Source organism: Spermophilus citellus (genome assembly GCF_964194105.1).
Source record: "Spermophilus citellus genome assembly, chromosome: 1".
Lineage (NCBI taxonomy): Eukaryota > Metazoa > Chordata > Mammalia > Rodentia > Sciuridae > Spermophilus > Spermophilus citellus.
Genome location: NC_138182.1, coordinates 70632821 through 70653133, shown reverse-complemented (window position 1 = coordinate 70653133; position 20313 = coordinate 70632821). Strand labels below are relative to the sequence as shown.

At 35.5% G+C, this 20313-nt stretch overlaps 1 protein-coding gene across 12 annotated transcripts in view; it reads left to right on the top strand.

Annotated features, from left to right (window-relative positions):
- The window catches only part of MYCBP2 (MYC binding protein 2), a 295622-nt gene that overhangs the window by 135269 nt on the left and 140040 nt on the right, over positions 1-20313 (top strand). For all 12 annotated transcript variants that reach the window (XM_081291229.1, XM_081291222.1, XM_081291231.1 and 9 more), the window contains 4 exons: positions 2894-3066; positions 4234-4359; positions 4444-4571; positions 18408-18499. In XM_081291229.1, the coding sequence (XP_081147355.1) occupies positions 2894-3066; positions 4234-4359; positions 4444-4571; positions 18408-18499 (519 nt within the window). The remainder of the gene's footprint in view (positions 1-2893; positions 3067-4233; positions 4360-4443; positions 4572-18407; positions 18500-20313) is intronic.

Sequence of the window (20313 nt, the reverse complement as noted above, 5' to 3'; positions counted from 1 at the left end):
TCTCTGTTTGTATATAAAGTACGTTGACACCCAATTCATGTCTTCGTACATGTACTTTGGATAATGATGTCCATCACATTCCAGTTCTTATTCTCAGTGTTTCTAGCTTTGCATACTGGTGGGACAGAGATGTACCCTACCATTACCAGAGTGGCTTATCACTCTAAGCACTTTTTTCTTTTCTCTTACTGTATTTATTTGGCTGGTTGTAGTAGTCATTAATTCCAATAAGTTGCAAGTTTGAAGTAGCATATGTGAGAAGAGAGAGACTTTTTCATTCTTCTTCCAGCAGCTCAGTCCTGCTTGCATTTTCATCAGCTCCCATTTCTGAAGAGGTCATAGTTTCTTTTGGAAGGAATTGTAGTGCTTCCCAGCTTGTTGATTTGCTTACTGTCTGGGCATTTTGTGACAAGATATGGAAATAAGAATTGAATTCTTTTAGGTATCTGTGGCAGCATTGTGCAAGGTAGATTAAACAAGGAGAGACTTCAAGTGAGTAGTCTTTTGTGGTCATTCTTAGGAAGAGAATGAAATACTGAGAACCAAAGTTAATTAAAGTGGTACAGTCAGATAGAATGGAGAGGATAAAGAAAGAGTTAAGTGTTAAGATAGAATTCTTTATAGTTACTTACTGAATAGAAATCAATGTAGAGAGATTTAGTTACCAAGGAATAGACTCTGATTTGGACTTAAATGTAAGTTGATTTGCTTGCTTCCTTCCTTCTTAAATGATTTATTTGTAAATAAATTCATATTAGCATGACAAAAAATTGACAACATGAAATTTATTTCTGGATACATTCCTTAAGTTAGAGATAAAAGTATAAATGCTGGGAGTTCAGATAAACACTTGAACTAGATCCCTTTCCCTGGGTTCTTAACAGAACTCTGAAATATAATATCCATCTAGTTAAACCTTATCTTTTTCATATATGCTAGCAGAATGAATAGGACAGATGATCTTAAGTGCTTGCCACCTTCTACATCATTTTCTTCATTGTTGCAAAACAGATTAAAAGATGAAGGGCAATCTCCTGTGTTTCTCAGTAAAAAAAGAGGGGAGATATTTTCCCCTCCAGTCAAGATTACAGTTTCTTTCATTATCCTGACTTCTAGCCACTTTGTGTATTTCAGTAGGGCCCTTTTATTTTACAGCTATCACAGGTATTGCAGATCCAGTATTAGCTTACTTTAACCTTTCTTCTCGTGTCCACCTGCTTCCTTTTGTATGGTTTCTATTATTTGATGCCATTTCAATTGCATGTACTTTGCTTCCTCCTTAAGAATATAACAATTCAAAAAGTTGTATTTTTTTCTCAGCAATAATTTTGCCCTTTGTCCTAGTCAGTAAAAAACAATGTCATTATTAAAACCATTAAAATTCTATACTCAGTACATAGCAAATATACCTGTTTTCCCATCAGTGAACATTTAGATTGTTTTCTAGAAAAGTTTTGGTTTTACCTACAATGCTACAGCAACATATATGCACACATATCCACTCAGTTTTTTTTTTTAATATGTGAGAGTATTTCTATGAGATAGCTTTCAGGAATCAGAATTGTTAAGAGATAAGCTCATAGAATGTGGAGGTAGACTGCTAAACCGACCTTCAGCAGTGTCACTTTGTAATAGAATTCATATGTCCCTATATTGTCAGCATCAATAATTAGTTATCATTTTCATCTTTTGCTATTTTAGTTTTATTATTTAATAAATGTATATTAAGTTTCTACTATATGGTAAGTAAAGAATGATATGAAATATAGAAGATAGTAAATGTCCTGCTCTTATGGAACTTATTTTCTTAGTGAAGACAGAAACTATGTGAAGGCTAATAAATAATATACTTTGTAGATACTGCCCAGGAAAAAAGAGGATGCTGTGAGAATACAACACTCTCCTCTCTTCCATACAATGGAGAAAATATAAGTTCAGACCTTTAAGTATGAGAAACAGGCATTGAGAGTTAGAAGTTTTGTAGGCAGGAAGAGATTAGTAGGCCTAAATGCTTTTATGTAAACAAGATTGGCAGTATTTTAAGAATTTGAAGAGAGCCATTATAGCTAAAGTATATTGAATGGCATGAAATAAAATCAGAAACCAGGTGTGGTAGCATAGGTCTGTAATCTCAGCTATTTGGGAGGCTAAGGCATTAGGATCGAAAGTTCTAGGTTCAACCTCAGTAACTTAGCTAGACCCTGTCTCAAAATGAAAAAGGGCTGTGGATATATCTAGGTGATAGAGCACTCCTGGGTTTAGTCCCCAGTATAGTAAAATAAATACATTAATAGCAAAAAGATTGGTAGGGTAAGGATTTGTAGAATTTTGTAAGCTAGATTAAGGAATTAGCATTTTCTTCAAAATAGGAAAGAAGCCTTTCTAGGAATGTGAGTTTAGAAGTGATATTGAGATTATACTTAGTGTGGAAAAGTATTGGAAAAAAGTAAGGTAGTAGCTATTGCAGTAGTGCAAGGGGGAAAGATGATGGTTAACTAGCTTGAACTAGATTAATTAGCTTGAACTAGAGTGGGTAGTAGGAAAATGAAAAGTAATTGTAATTTTGTCTTATGTATGCTTCACATATTTTCTTTCACCTTCTCATCTTTAAACTTCTTAATGGATTTTTTTTTTGTACAAAGAATTTATCTTTACATATGTGCATAAATTTTTAAGTATATAGATGTATTTTTGTGAAGCATTGTGATCTACTTCTCTGATCATTTTATGTTGTGATATAAATTGCTTTAAATATTTAGCTTTGTTAAGAAAAATAATGAGTTTATTTTTTACTATTTAAGCCAACTATTATTTATTTGTATCTTTAATTATATTTTAGAAAATTTTCAAAGAAAACTACATGTTGAGGTGCTGTGATATGTTTTCTTGAAAGGTTTCGTCCGAATACCAGAGAATTGTGGTGTTATAATGCAGTGGTTGCTGATGCCAGACTTCCCTCTGGAACGGATATGCAGTCCAGATGTAGTATCCTAAGCCCTGAACTTGCCCTACCAACAGGATCGAGGGCTCTTACTACTCGGTCTCATGCAGCTTTGCACATTCTAGGTAGGGTTACTATTTGATGTGTAGCTAATTTTCATTAATGTGTGCTGTTCTGAGGATTGGGGCTTCTTTCAGAGTATTTAAATTTGTATATCATTCTTTCATAGTTTGTTAAATGCAATAATATGTTAGGTACAAATTAATTAAAATCCTCTAAGAAGCTTATCCTGTGCAAAGCAATGCATAAGACCTGTACCAACTTTCTTTTTTTTTTAAATATATTTCTTAGTTGTTGATGTGTACAATACCTTTATTTTACTTATTTGTTTTTATGTGGTGCAGAGGATCAAACTCAGTGCCTCACATGTGCTAGGCAAGCACTCTAACACTGAGCTACAAACCCATCCCTGTACCAACCTTATTATGAAAGTTTCATGTATGTGCATAAGCAGTCCTGAACATAATTTTTCATAGTAGGTAAATCCTAAAATGTAGTATTTTAGTTTAACTTGAGTGCAAAACTTTTAGATAAAATACTCAAATGTAAATTATAATATTTAACTTAACAAAAATATTATAGTGTATAGTTCTGTCTCTTACATAACCCAGTTTTCCACAGAACATCAACTTGACATCTGTTTAATAACTTTGAGATATAGTACTTTTGCAATATATGTGTACTGTTGCTAAAAATGTATGTCAATCCACATACTTACATGTTTTGTTGCTTTTTAAAAATGATCCTTAAAAAGAACTCATTTATGTTGACCTAGCTTTTTCAATTTTGAAATCATAATTCTTTGTTTCTTTTTTCTCAGATTTCATTGGGAACCATTGTAAACATTTAAAACTAGCATCAGTTAACATTATTTCAGGCTAATGTGTTTTCCTCAAATAGTACTTTAGGAATCAAAGTAATTCAGAGAGTTTCATAAAAGAAAGAACCTTGGTGAAGATTTAAAGTTTAAGTGATTCCAACTTTTCAGAGCTTCAGTTTTGTACAAAATTTTGTCATCAAGCATATGTTTAAATATGATAATTATTCACACAAAGGAGACTTTTTATTGTAAATACTCTATGAAGCAGTGTTTAAGGCTTAGAATAAATTTATTGAAATTTAAACATTTAGAGTTTACTTATTTATTTTAATGTAGCCTCTATAGTATTTAATATCATCAATGTTATAGGAAATTTTAATTTCAAGAAGTTGAATTTTATTTGTTGTTTTAGGTTGTCTTGATACCTTGGCTACTATGCAGGACTTAAAAATGGGCATCGCAAATACAGAGGAGGAAACTCAGGCAGTCATGAAGGTTTATTCCAAAGAAGATTATAGTGTAGTAAACAGGTTTGAAAGTATGTATACTTAGATTTAGAAAATATTACCTTGTAAGTGAAATACATATGGATGTTCTAAAATATAAGATTTCTATCTTTTAGGTCATGGAGGTGGCTGGGGTTACTCTGCCCATTCAGTAGAAGCTATACGTTTTAGTGCTGACACTGATATTTTACTTGGTGGTCTTGGTCTGTTTGGAGGTAGAGGAGAATATACTGCTAAAATTAAGGTAAAGTTCATAGATACCAAGCCCTGTTTTGTTTGAAGATGTCGATTTGACTTAGTTTATTATTCAATGCTTCCTCTTATTTTTCTTTTTTACTTGGTTTGTTTTTGTTAGTGTCTCTTTTTATAAAAAGGTAGAGGAAACATTGCTAAAATCTAAAGCAATTATCCTAACTTGGTATATTTGTTGTTTTTATTAATGCCTCTTTTTAGAAAGAGATAGAGGAACTTTGCTAACCTCAGTAACTCATTAAAAAATAAAAACTCAGAAAGAAGGAAGGAAAGGAAAGGAAAATGATTTTTTCATACTTTAAGACTCAAAAAGAGACTGGCAATCAGTCTCAGCCCTTTGTACCAGTGTAGCAGACTTGTTTATGTGGCTGCCTAGAACTTCTTAGTGGTCGAGGAATAACAGCACCATTTCTATGTGGCTGCCTTTTATAGCTGTTTTAATAACAGGAGCCACAATTATTTTGATGTAACAAAAAAGTCTTTAGCATTTTTAGTGCCAAAAATGTGTAAAAGACATGATCATCCCAGGGGTAGGGATCAGGTATAAAATAAGAGATAGAACAGAATGGATGAATTCTATCTGTTAAGTGAACTAAAAATAATTTAGAATTATTAGTTTATCACACCTTTTCATCTCCAAAAGGGCTTACAATTATCCTAAGTAAAATATGTCTACCCTTTGAATAATTCACCACTAGCTTGAACATTCTGCTTCTCAAATTATCTGATTTTGCTTTTAAAATAAAATAAAACCTTAATAGTTTGCACCTTGATTTTACTGTCAGACTTCACAAAGAAAATATTAGTAGATCTCTTCTGTTCAGGAGGTGTTTTCTTAGTTTTCTCAATATTATCTAAAAATTATATTAATGTTCTTTGAGGATACTTTCCTTAGAGGCCATCCAGAACTGATAAACTTTTAAAGATGTTTGCTTATTTCTGTTTACAATTATAATACATATGCTAAAAATGCAGATAATATAAGAATGGACTAAGTAAATATTAAAAATACCCTACACTTGAAAGAATTATAAAAATAGAATAATGGTTAAGGGTACCTGTAACACATACATTGACACTAATAAAACCAGTAGTTTAGTGTTTGGATCATTTCAGTGCAGCTCTGTCACAATGGTTATTTTAGGATGGTTTAATTCATTATCAAGATAGAGAAGCAAACTGAGTGAGTTATATAGTTCTGTTTGACAGTATGTAATAAGATCATCAAAAGGATATAAATCTTTTTCCTTTTTCTGGCCATGGGAGATTTTGTTTGTTTTTTTTTTAGTATTGAACACCATAGTGGACTTTATATCTTAAACAGTAGTGACCTTGTATACAAGTTGTTTTCGATTGGTCCTACTTTCTTTTTACAACTCAAATTCTGTCTCACTGCTCTCTTCTTTAGAAGTAATCTTGCCTTTGTAGTATTCAACAAGTGGACTGTGACCTTCTATTAGAATTTAGGCCCCGCACCTTTTAAATTTACCTCACTTTATGTCTCTATGGTATGCATTTTCTTTCTTTTCTTTTTTTTTTTCTTTTCTTTTTTTTATTGGCTGTTCAAAACATTACAAAGCTCTTGACATATCATATTTCATACATTAGATTCAAGTGGGTTATGAACTCCCATTTTTACCCCAAATACAGATTGCAGAATCACATCGGTTACACATCCACATTTTTACATAATGCCCTATTAGTAACTGTTGTATTCTGCTACCTTTCCTATCCTCTACTATCCTCCCTCCCCTCCCCTCCCATCTTCTCTCTCTACTCCATCTACTGTAATTCATTTCTCTCCTTGTTTATTTTCCCATTCCCCTCACAACCTCTTATATGTAATTTTGTATAACAATGAGGGTCTCCCTCCATTTCCATGCAGTTTCCCTTTTCTCTCCCTTTCCCTCCCACCTCATGTCTCTGTTTAATGTTAATCTTTTCTTCCTGCTCTTCCTCCCAGATCTGTTCTTAGTTGCTCTCATTATATCAAAGAAGACATTTGGTATTTGTTTTTTAGGGATTGGCTAGCTTCACTAAGCATAATCTGCTCTAGTGCCATCCATTTCCCTGCAAATTCCATGATTTTGTCATTTTTTTAGTGCTGCGTAATACTCCATGGTGTATAAATGCCACATTTTTTTTTTATCCATTCATCTATTGAAGGGCATCTGGGTTGGTTCCACAGTCTAGCTATTGTGAATTGTGCTGCTATGAACATCGATGTGGCAGTATCCCTGTAGTACGCTCTTTTAAGATCTTCAGGGAGTAGTCTGAGAAGGGCAATAGCTGGGTCAAATGGTGCTTCCATTCCCAGCATTCCCAGGAATCTCCATACTGCTTTCCAAATTGGCCGCACCAGTTTGCAGTCCCACCAGCAATGTACAAGAGTACCCTTTTCCCCACATCCTCTCCAGCACTTGTTGTTTGACTTCATAGTGGCTGCCAATCTTACTGGAGTGAGATGGTATCTTAGGGTGGTTTTGATTTGCATTTCTCAGACTGCTAGAGATGGTGAGCATTTTTTCATGTACTTGTTGATTGATTGTATGTCCTCCTCTGAGAAGTGTCTGTTTAGGTCCTTGGCCCATTTGTTGATTGGGTTATTTGTTATCTTATTGTCTAATTTTTTGAGTTCTTTGTATACTCTGGATATTAGGGCTCTATCTGAAGTGTGAGGAGTAAAAATTTGTTTCCATGATGTAGGCTCCCGGTTTACCTCTCTTATTGTTTCTCTTGCTGAGAAAAAACTTTTCAGTTTAAGTAAGTCCCATTTGTTGATTCTTGTTGTTAACTCTTGTGCTATGGGTGTCCTATTAAGGAATTTGGAGCCCGACCCCACAATATGTAGATCGGAGCCAACTTTTTCTTCTATCAGATGCAGAGTCTCTGATTTGATATCTAGCTCCTTGATCCACTTTGAGTTAACTTTTGTGCATGGCGAGAGGAAGGGATTCAGTTTCATTTTGTTGCATATGGATTTCCAGTTTTCCCAACACCATTTGTTGAAGATGCTATCCTTCCTCCATTGCATGCTTTTAGCCCCTTTATCAAATATAAGATAGTTGTAGCTTTGTGGATTAGTCTCTGTGTCCTCTATTCTGTACCATTGGTCCACCCGCCTGTTTTGGTACCAGTACCATGCTGTTTTTGTTACTATTGATCTGTAGTATAGTTTGAAATCTGGTATCGCTATACCGCCTGATTCACACTTCCTGCTTAGAATTGCTTTTGCTATTCTGGGTCTTTTGTTTTTCCATATGAATTTCATGATTGCTTTTATCTATTTCTACAAGAAATGCCATTGGGATTTTGATTGGCATTGCATTAAACCTATAGAGAGCTTTTGGTAATATCGCCATTTTGATGATGTTAGTTCTGCCTATCCATGAACAGGGTATATTTTTCCATCTTCTAAGATCTTCTTCTACTTCTCTCTTTAGGGTTCTGTAGTTTTCATTGTATAAATCTTTCACCTCTTTTGTTAGGTTGATTCCCAAGTATTTTATTTTTTTTGAGGACATTGTGAATGGAGTGTTTTCCCTCATTTCCGTTTCAGAAGTTTTGTTCACTGATATACAGAAATGCCTTTGATTTATGCGTGTTGATTTTATATCCTGCCACTTTGCTGAATTCATTTATTAGTTCTAGTAGTTTTTTTGTAGACCCTTTTGGGTCTTCTAGTTATAGAATCATGTCATCCGCAAATAGTGATAATTTAAGTTCTTCTTTTCCTATTTTTATGCCTTTAATTTCTTTCGTCTAATTGCTCTGGCCAGTGTTTTGAGAACTATATTGAAATAGAAGTGGTGATAGAGGGCATCCCTGTCTTGTTCCAGGTTTTAGAGGGAATGCCTTCAATTTTTCTCCATTCAGAATGATGCTAGCCTGAGGCTTAGCATAGATAGCTTTTACAATGTCGAGGTAAGTTCCTGTTATCCCTAGTTTTTCTAACGTTTTGAACATAAAGGGATGCTGTACTTTGTCGAATGCTTTTTCTGTGTCTTTCGAGATGATCATGTGGTTCTTATCTTTAAGTCTATTGATGTGGTGAATAACATTTATTGATTTCTGTATATTGAACCATCCTTGCATCCCAGGGATGAATCCTACTTGATCATGGTGCACAATTTTTCTGATGTGCCTTTGTATCTGATTCGTCAGAATTTTATTGAGGATTTTTGCATCTAGGTTCATTAGAGATATTGGTCTGTAGTTTTCTTTCTTTGAGGTGTCTTTGTCTGGTTTCGGAATCAGGGTGATGTTGGCCTCATAGAATGAATTTGGCAGAGCTCCCTCTTTTTCTATTTCCTGAAATAAATTGAAAAGTATTGGTATTAATTCGTCTTTATAAAGGTTTTGTAAAACTCCACTGTATACCCATCGGGTCCTAGGCTTTTCTTGGTTGGTAGTCTTTTGATTGCTTCTTCAATCTCATCCTTTGATATTGGTCTGTTCAAATTGTGTGTATCCTCCTGACTCAGTCTGGGTAAATCATATGACTTAAGAAATTTATCGATGTCTTCACTATCTTCTATTTTATTGGAATATAGGTTTTCAAAATAATTTCTAATTGTCTTCTGTATTTCTGTAGCATCTGTTGTGATATTGCCTTTTTCATCCCGTATGTTAGTAATTTGAGTTCTCTCTCTTCTTCTCTTCGTTAGCATGGCTAAAGGTCTGTCGATCTTATTTATTTTTTCGAAGAACCAACTTTTAGTTTTGTTAATTTTTTCAATAGTTTCTTTTGTTTCAATTTCATTGATTTCCGCTCTGATTTTAATTATTTCTTGCTTTCTGCTACTTTTGCTGTTGTTTTGCTCTTCCTTTTCTAGGGCTTTGAGATGAAGTGTGAGCTCATTTATTTGTTGGTTTTTCCTTTTTTTGAGGAATGACCTCCAGGTGATGAATTTCCCTCTTAAAACTGCTTTCATTGTGTTCCATAGATTCCTGTATGTTGTGTCTGTATTTTCATTTATCTCTAAGAATTTTTTGATTTCCTCCTTTATGTCTTCTGTAACCCATTGATCATTCAGTAACATATTGTTCATTTTCCATGTGATGTAGGATTTTTCCTTCCTTCTTTTATCATTGATTTCCAGTTTCATTCCATTATGATCAGATAAAATGCATGGTATTATCTCCACCCCTTTATATTTACTGAGGGTTGCCCTATGGCATAATATATGGTCTATTTTTGAGAAGGATCCATGTGCTGTTGAGAAAAAAGTATATCCACTTGATGATGGTTGATATATTCTATATATGTCAGTTAAGTCTAGGTTATTGATTGTGATATTGAGTTCTATAGTTTCTTTATTCAATTTTTGTTTGGAGGATCTGTCCAATGGTGAGATAGGTGTGTTGAAGTCACCCATAATTATTGTGTTGTGGTCTATTTGATTCTTGAACTTGAGGAGAATTTGTTTTATGAACGTCGCAGCACCATTATTTGGTGCATAAATATTGATAATTGTTATGTCTTGTTGGTGAATGGTTCCTTTTAACAGTATATAATGTCCTTCCTTATCCCTTTTGATTATCTTAGTCTTGAAGTCAATTTTATTCAATATGAGGATGGCCACCCCTGCTTGCTTACGAGGACCGTGTGCATGGTATATTTTTTCCCAACCTTTCACCTTCAGCCTGTGTATGTCTTTTTCAATCTGATGTGTCTCTTGGAGGCAACATATTGTTGGATTTGTTTTTGTAATCCATGTTACCAACCTATGTTGCTTTATTGGAGAGTTTAAGCCATTAACGTTTAGAGTTACTATTGATATATGGTTTGTACTACCAGCCATGTTTGATTATTTATCTTTTTTTTTTAATTTAGTTTGTTTCTCCATGATTAACTTCCCCCCCACCCTCTGTCATTACCGAGGCACTTCCCACTGATGGTTTTGGTTGTTGTTTTTCATTTCTTCCTCGTGTAGTGTTTTGCTCAAGACGCTTTGCAATGCTGGTTTTCTGGCTGCAAATTCTTTTAGGTTTTGTTTATCATGAAAGATTTTTATTTCATTGTCATACCTGAAGCTTAATTTTGCTGGATACAGAATTCTTGGTTGGCATCCATTGTCTTTCAGTGTTTGAAATACGTTGTTCCAGGATCTTCTCGCTTTCAGCGTCTGTGAGGAAAAATCCGTTGTTCACCTTATTGGTTTTTCCCTGAATGTAATCTGCCTCCTTTCTCTTGTAGCTTTCAATATTTTCTCTTTGCTCTGTATATTGGATATCTTCATAACAATGTGTCTTGGCGTTGGTCTACTGTGATTTTGTGTGCTCGGTGTCCTGTATGCATCTACAATTTGTATATCTGTTTCCTTTTTTATTTCTGGAATGTTTTCTGTAATTATTTCATTCAGCAGGTTACTCATTCCCTTGGTCTGAATCTCTGTACCTTCCTCTATCCCGATGACTCATAAGTTTGGTTTTTTTATGTTATCCCATATCTCTTGGATGTTTTTCTCTTGATTTTTTTACCAGCCTTTCTGACTTGGCTAGAGTCTTTTCAAGATGATATATTTTGTCTTCATTATCTGACGTTCTGGCTTCTACTTGCTCCACTCTGTTAGTGATACTCTCAATTGAGTTTTTAATTTGGTTTATCATTTCCTTCATTTCTAGAATTATTGATTTTTTTTATAATATCTCCTGATAAAGATGCTTAACTTCTTGTTTTATCCGTTTATGTAATTCATTTTCAACGTTTTCTTTCACTGTTTGGATTTGCTGTCTCGTATCCTCTTTAAGGTTCCATTCCATCTGTCTAAGGTATTCCTTGAGTTCTTTATATGACCATTTTTCTGATGACTCTAGGTCCTCCTGAATATTTAGGCTGTACTTCATTGTTTGTACTCCTTTTCTTCCTTGCTTTTTTATGCTGCTCATTTTACTTCTTGTTCTGTTTGACTGCTGAGTTACTGTTTCCTCTTATAAGTTTATTTGATGCTTCGGAGGAAAGATATTAGAAGGGAAGGGAAGAAGTCACTAAAGAAAATGAGAGTAGGCAGGTAGAATTCAAGAAAGGGAGAATAAGAAAATTGAAAAGAAATGAAAAGACAAAAGAAAAAAATAAAAAATAAAGAAAAAAGAAAAAAATTAAAGAAAAAATAATGATAATAAAAAATGAAAATTAAAATTAAAAAAATAATAATAATAAAATAAAAAATTTTTTAAAATTATAAACATTAAAAAAAGTTAAAGAACAACAAAAAAATGAAAATTAAAGAAAAAAAACCCAAATTTAAAATAATAATAATAAATGCAGTCATAGAGTTCGATTAACTTCTCTTCCAGTAGGTGGAGCTGTGCCTACTGAGCCAAGCTTCTCCTCTCAATAGGTGGGAACCAATCACTGTGTAGCAGCTCTTCCTCCCAGACTGGGCGGGTCTCCAATCCTGAGTGCCTAGGGACTTCTCTTGTGTTTCCTCAAGCCAGGCCCCGCTTACCTGTGACGCTCACCACAATACTGGCTACACGCCAGGTCTGCTGCTCCTGGGAGCCCTGTTTTCATGAACGCCTGGGCACACTCTCCCTGTTTGCCTCCCTCAGACCCTATGTTTGTAGAGCTTGGGGCTGAGAACCCCCAGCAAATTTGCTTGCCCTCCAGTAGCCACGCCCCTGGAAGCTGGTGTAAGAGACCTCAGTTGTCAGCTCTGGTGAGAGCGGTAGCCGGGAGTTCTGCACCGCGAGTCCTGCGCCACTCCTGATTCCCTCGGTCTGGCTATCGGGCTCACGGGAGAGCTGGGAGGGGCCCTTACAGGAGAGCTGGGAGGGGCCCTTACTGGAGAGGTGGGGGGGCTCTCAAGTTTTCCCCCTGTGTGGAGAGGGATGGCTAGGGGATTACACACCTGTCGCCGCTGGTTTCAGTGAAGTTATCTCCTTCACCCGTGACGTCAGTTCTCTGCCATGGTGGTATCCCATGAAAATGGTGACCGTTCATTCCCTTTGCCAGGTGACCAATGCAAGGGTGGGTCCTGACTGTCTCTCCCAAGCCCCGTTTCAATCCTATGGCCACTGCCTATGAAGGCTCGGTTGTCTTTTACCTCTGTAAGTTCAGAAGGGCTGACCAGTCATTTCAGGGGGATCGTTAGTGCTGAGTCATGAGAAGCAGGCGAACCGGAACTTGAATGCAGCGGATCCGAGCTCGGTGTGTGTTCTGAGAGGCCCAAACTGTTCGCCCCAAATCCACGTCAGCTCAGCATTGCCTAGTGATCCTGAGCAAACAGCATTTAGACAGTTTAGGACTCCCTATGCCTGCGCAGCTGAAGAGGTCAGAGACTTGATCTCTCCCTGCCCGCCGCCATGTTGGATCTCTGCATTTTCTTTCTAATCCTTCTTTATTTTGTTTTGTTTTCATCCCCTTACTGTTTCTTCTGTCCCTCTGTAGATTCATTCTCTTCTATGTGATTCATAGATATCAAACTGACATCTTCAATGTGATTCAGCCCAAAGCCTTTTGGCTTCATTCTATGTTTTCTCTTAAGCACTCTTGTAAACTCAAGGTTTCAGTAGCCATCAGCATTCCATGATGCCCATATTTATATCTCCAGCTTAGACTTCTTTGTTTACCTGTTTTCTTGTCAGATATCAGTCATTATATATAATCTTTTTTAAAAATAATTTTTTAGTTGTAGATGAACACAATGACTTTTGTTTTATTTTGTTTTATTTGTATGTGGTGCCAGGGATCGAACCCAGTGCCTCACACATGGTAGGCAAACGTTCTGCCATTGAGCCACAACCCCAGACCATATATAATGTTAACTGAATTCATGCTTTTCCCTCTGGCTCTTTGAGAAATCCCTTTCTAATGAATAGTACCATCCATTAATCTGAAAATGCCATGATTTTATACTCTTTTATTGCTAACTAATATTCCATTGTGTATATATGCCACATTTTTTAATCCATTCATCTACTGAGGTAAATAGATGGCATTGGAGAAAATAATGCTAAGTGAAATAAGCCAATCTCAACAAAACAAATGCTGAATGTTTTCCTCTGATATAAGGTGACTGACCCATAATGGGGTAGGAAGGGGGAGCATGGGACAAATAGAGGAACTCTAGATAGGGAAGAAGGGTGGGAGGGGAAGGGAAGGGGGCAGGGGGTTAGCAATGATAGTAGAATATGATGGACATCATTATCCAAAGTACATGTATGAAGGCACGAATTGGTGTGAATATACTAAGTATACAACCAGAGGTATGAAAAACTGTTTTCTGTATGTGTAACAAGAATTGTAGTGCAGTCTATCATATATTTAAAAAATAAATCAATTAAATATTAAAAAAAAAGAATAGTCCCATTCACCATATGCCTGCTACATAAGCCAGAGACCTAGCTATCTTTCTTAATAGGTTCTCTGTCATCTCTTTCTTCCTCCTAAAAAAGTCTTATCTACTACTCTCCCAGGCCAAAACTATTTGTCTTAGATTAGCAATCTAGCTGGTCCCTGTTTATATTCCTTATTTTCTATATTTTTCTTCATTTTCTCTTCCTAGTTTTTCTCAAACCCATTTCAGTCAGGTTTGTGCCCCAACTACTTTAGTGAAATTACTCTGGTCAAGGACAATAATAACTCTTATTGATGATGATGATGATGATGATGATGATGATGATCCCTGTTTATATTCCTTATTTTCTATATTTTGTCTTCAAAGCCCATTTCAGTCAGGTTTGTGCCCCAACTACTTTAGTGAAATTAGGTCAAGGACAATGATAACTCTTATTGAGATGATGATGATGATGATGATATTGTTGATGTAGTACTGGGGATTGAACTAGATCCCCGTTCTTTTTTATGATTTCTTTTGAGACAGTCTTATTAAGTTCCTGAGGGTCTCACTAACTTGCTGAGGCTAATCTTGAACTTGTGATCTTTCTACTGTAGCCTCTCAAGTTTTGGGATTATAGGTGTGCATCACCACTCCCAGCTCACTGATGCCTCTTAAATTGTTAAAGCCAGCTAACAAGGCTCATTCCTCACCTTACTCAAGAAGTCAGCCAAATATTGTCTGATTGAGCTCTTTGAATTACTTCATTCTCTTGCCTCCCAAAGCACCATACTTCATTTTTGTTCTGTCCTACTGCTTACTTTCTTTAGTCTCCTGCTGGCTGCTCTTCTTTTGGACATTTTTTAAATCATCCTGGACAGGCATGGTGGTGCATTCTTATAGTCTCATTTACTCAGGAAGCTGAGGCAAGAAAATTGTTTGAGCCCACGAGCTCCAGGCTAGCCTGAATAATACAGCAAGACCCTGAGTCAAAAAATAATGAATTGGGCTGGGGATGTGGCTCAAGCGGTAGCGCGTTCGCCTGGCATGCGTGCGGTCTGGGTTCGATTCTCAGCACCACATACAAATAAAGATGTTATGTCTGCCGAAAACTAAAAAGTAAATATTAAAAAAAAAAATTCTCTCTCTCTCTCTCTCTCTCTAGACTGGGGACTGAATTAGAACAAATTATATTCTGTGCTTTTATAATTATGTCAAAATGAATCCTAATGTTAACTAAAAAGAACCAATGATATATAATAAAAAATATGAATGAATGAATGAACAAATAAAAGCAAGAAGAATAGTCATTCCCATACTGATCCAGCCTCACGGCTCTAAATATTTTTCTTGGTGACTTCCATACTTAAAGACTTCTCTCTTAATCTCCAAAGTGATTGATAAACACAGACACACACATCCACCGTGCGGCCAGCGCAATGTTTTCATTAATGAGGTTCTTGGCATAAAAGTTAGCTAGCGAGATCGAAATAAAACACACAGACTCAGTTACCTTATTTCTTTTTTTTTAACATTTTTTTTAGAGAGAATTTTTTAATATTTATTTTTTAGTTCTCGGCGGACACGACATCTTTGTTGGTATGTGGTGCTGAGGATCGAACCTGGGCCGCACGCATGCCAGGCGATTGCGCTACCGCTTGAGCCACATCCCCAGCCCAGTTACCTTATTTCTATTGCCAGGTCCGAGAAGGCTCCCCTCTCTGGTTTCCACCTCTAACCACCCGGCAGGGCAGCAAGGATTACTCAGGGCTAGCAGGAGAGAGAGAGAGTGAACACGCCAGGGAGTAGCCTTTTATTGGGGAACAAGAAATTCAGGGGAGAATTCCATCCAATGAAGGTTGAGGGGGGGTGCACTCCAAGGTCAGGGTCAGTGATTGGGCCCCTGGGGTCAGTGGTCAGTCACACCCCCACACAGACGGGTTCTCTCATCAGGAGAGGGCCGGGAAAGTTCCAACACAGCCAGAACGCCTCAGACCCAGACCGGGAGTCGCCCAGTCCCGTGTCAGGATGGTTACACACACACACACACACACACAACTGTCTACTATATGTCTCCACTTAATGCCTAATAAATATTTTGTAGGTAATATGCTGAAAACTATCTTTCTGATGATATTTCTTAACCTGCTATTCTCACTTTCTTCCCTATCTCAGTTACATGACTTAGAATGGCATTAACATGATTTTTCCAACTGCTCAGACCAAAAATCCTACAGTCATCCTCACTAAGTTTCTCTCTTCCTTTCACTCCCTACATTCACTTGAACAGTATATATACGTTGGCTTCACTTTCAAAATGAATCCAGAATCTAACCACTTATTAAAAAACTGCCACCAAGTTGTTCCATGCCATAACCATTCTCACCAGAATTATTAAAGTACCTTTCCCATTTTATCCTGCTTCTGTACTTGCACCATTCAATGTATTTTCAGTCCAGCAGAGTGAGTCTCTTAAAATGCACACCAAATTATGTCACTGCTCTGTTTAGAATAATGTAATGTCTTCCTGTATTAGAGTAAAAGTCAAAGGCCATATAAGGATCAAAAAGATCTCATCAGAACTAACTGCCAGCTCCTGTCTGACCTTATGTTTTATTGGCTGCTTTACTGTAGTCTGCTGCTTATTCTTCAGGAAGGCCAAGCACAGTCAAGCATCAGGACCTTTGCTGTTGCTATTCCCTCTAACTATTAGCTCTTTTCAACATCAGCATAGTTTACCTCCTTATCACTTTTATATCTCAATTCCCTGTTCAGCCTATTACAATATATTCCTTTTCCCTTCTACAAACGTACTCTTGGTAGTCTTCATTGCTTGTTTTTATTGTTTACCACTGTATGTTTAGTTCTTGGAACAATGCCTGGTGCATAGTTTATGTTCAAACATACTTGTTGAGGATAAACAGAAGAACCAGGTTAGAGGCAAGTCATTCAGAACCCTTATAAGATGCTGCAAAGGTGAGAAACCACTGAAATTTTAGATTTAAGAAAGTATTTGGATTAAATACTTGTTTTTTTTAAAGAGTACTAAAAATTCTAGTATAGAGCTATTTATATCATTAAATAAAAATAAAAATCTTCACCTTTGTGGAACATGGATTAGAGCCAGGAGAGAATAGAAATGAGAAGACTATTAGTTATTATGGAAGTAATCCAGCCAATAAAAGGAAATATGGTTAATTTGATAAGATTTTATGCCAGCAATAGAATAGGTATAGTGATGGCAGAGAAATATGGAAAAAAGATTCTAGAATTTTTTATTTTGAGTGACTAGTTTGATGAAAGGGCTTTTAATCAGAACAAGTAAGGTTGTTATTAGTACTAGTAAGAGCAAGCTGGCTGGGGGATTCAGTGACTTTTGAGAATCAGATTCAGGCTACAGACAGATGTCCAGGTCATTAGCATAAAATTGAAAAGTTTAGACATCTAGGACTGTACCTGCCCAACAAATTTTAATGCATTTTAATGTTTTGCTGCTTTTCTTGCTATGGATTCACCAGAGTGAAAAGATTTTTGTTTTTTACACTTAATAGTCCATTTTTTTTTAAAACAAACAACAACAAAAAACTCTTTCTTCCTAATTCTCCTTTATTTTCACTTAATCTCAGAACCTCTTCCCGTTTGATATCTCTTCTCTCTATTCTTACCCATATTGTGTAGTTTTTTTGTGCAACTTTTTTCATGTGCTATGCCTCTTTGGAGCCCAAGTGCCTCAGACATGCTATATAAGTGTTCTACCACTGAGCTATGTTGTATCCCCAGCCTGCCATATTACTTTAAAAAAAAATTCAGTTGTAAACGGACACAGTGCCTTTATTTTATTTATTTGTTTTATCTGGTGCTGAGGATTGAACCCAGTGCCTCACACATGCTCTACCAACTGAGCTACAACCCCAGCTCTATTACTTTTTGAACTGTTTTTTATGACTTGATTTTTCTTTTTTTAAAGGATCCTATCACCTGTTATTCTTCTCTCTCTACAGCTAATATTCGTATAGCCTTTTTGCTAGGTATTTTTTGAGGTTTTTAAAGTATTCTTTTATTTAATTTTCTCACATTTAGTACGAGGTAGGTAATACTGTTTATTGTCCAACCTCTTTTTATGGATGAGGAAACTAGGTCCCAGGGTCTTATAGCTAGCCACTATTCATAAGAGTTTACCTCATTTAGAAACTCTGAGATAAAAATTCTTTGGTCCTGTTCTCTCACTTCCTTCAGATGTTTATATTCTTACTTTATTGATTATATCATGTACAAAATTTCTAGTATAGAGCTATTTAGAGCATTTGATATAATATATATAAGATAGATTAATATAAGCCATAAAATATTGTATATGTTTTTTTTTAATTTAATGTGTTTTATGTCGTTCAGTAAATAATTAAAAACTTTAATAGTAGGTATGAGATTTTTATATTCTGTGTAGTTAGTTCTGTGTATATTAGACACACACAAAATTATAAACACATTAGTCAGTAGATTTATATAATAAAATGATTGGGAAAAATGTATTTTTCTTTTGTCCTCAGCTGTTTGAGTTGGGTCCTGATGGAGGAGATCATGAAACTGATGGAGACCTTCTAGCAGAAACTGATGTGTTGGCTTATGACTGTGCTGCTAGGTAAATGACTTGTTCATTATTCAGTGTAATCCTTATCTGCTTAAAATTAGAAATTTATTATGAATAAGTAAATATAACTTTTGAAAAGTTTTAGCTAATCTGCTATGAATATGCTTTTGCAAATTAAATTATATGTAGTCATATCCCACTTAGTGATGAGGATCCTCTTGAGAAATGCATTGTCAGGCAATTTTGTCCTTGTGTAAACATTAAGATGGATAGCCTGCTTTATATATTAGCCATATGGTGCAGCCATGATCCTATATGCAATCTGTGTAGGCAGCAGATGACTGTATTAGGAAATGTAAGTATCTGTTTTAATGATACTTGATCAAAAATATTAATATTCTTTGCAACTTTATTTCACAAGATAAATTGGTTCAAAAAGTAGAGAAATGCATATATTTTGCATCCTTTTGTTTTCATGCATCCCTGAGAGAACACCTAGTATGCTTGTGTTTTAGTAACTGATAGTCATTTATTACATTACATATAGTGTCAAGTAGTCATACTAGGCCATAATTTATATGGCTTATGTACTCTGATGTCATACCAGTAGAATATGCTTGACAATAACATACTTTGTAAGATGACCAGCTTTACTGAAGGCTCTAGGCAGCTTGCCACAGCAGTAGGTTTATTTATGAAGGTTCATAAATAGGAAACTTAGGTTTGATCTGTCCTCCGTGTAATCCTAAGAGTCATCTCAACACTGTGCTATGATAAGTTAGTGGTTTGAGTCAGGGTATGTTATGATGTGAAAAAATATATCCAGAGCTTTGTAATAATAATACTATACTATACTTCACAATAGTAACTGTGTTAAGAAAACCTTGTGGATTGTTTATAGGCTTTTTGCAATAGAAAATGTATATTTTCTGAAATAAGGATGAAAGTAAGACATTGATTTTGCTTTTACCAGATATTTACTTTTGACAACCTAAAGAGTGAATCTGAAGAAAACTAATCTGCTATGAATATGCTTTTACAAATTCACTAAAGAGTGAATCTTCATTTTAGGTATTAGTCAATATCAACAGATAATTTTCAGTAATTCTTAATGTTTTATACAAATGTTCATGAGGGGAAAATTCAGGAAAGCTAATCAATTAACTAAATTTCACAAGCTTTAATTATGCCATTGTCATTTACCATTTGCTTTCAGTATATGATTATGAGCCAAAGATGATAGCATGTACTTCATGTGTTAAGAAGTCATCTGGATTTTCTTCATTGCCCTTTTAATGAAGCCCAGACTCTCAAGGGTAGCACTAACATACTTTTTCGACCTTTTGCCTATTACTCTTCTTCCATCTGTCATAGTGCAATAATCAAATAGATACCCTGCCTTTTCCCAATCCTCTCTTATACTTTTTCTCACCTCTACAGATTTGTTCTTGGCATTCTCCACTTCCTTCAAGGCTTTTCATTCTTCTTAATCCTAGTTACAAATAGTTCTTTCTACTCTGTTACCTAGTACTTTGTAATTGACTGTCCTTTGGCAGATGTCCTTAAATAAATACAAGTCTTTTGTCTCCTCTAAAATCAATATACTTTTTGTCTGTAGTTACTGTGTAACATGTTCCTTTCCATATACTTGATGAATTCAGTCCTCAAAACAGCTCATTGAACTAGACATTATTTTCACCTCAATTTTCAGATAAAGAAACTGAGGTACAAAGAAGATATAGTAACTTGCCCAGAGTCTCCAGCTGCCAAACAAAAACAAAACAAAAACAAAACAAAACAAACAAAACAAACAAAAACAAAACAAACAAAACAAAACCAGAGTCTCCAGCTGCCAAACAAAAACA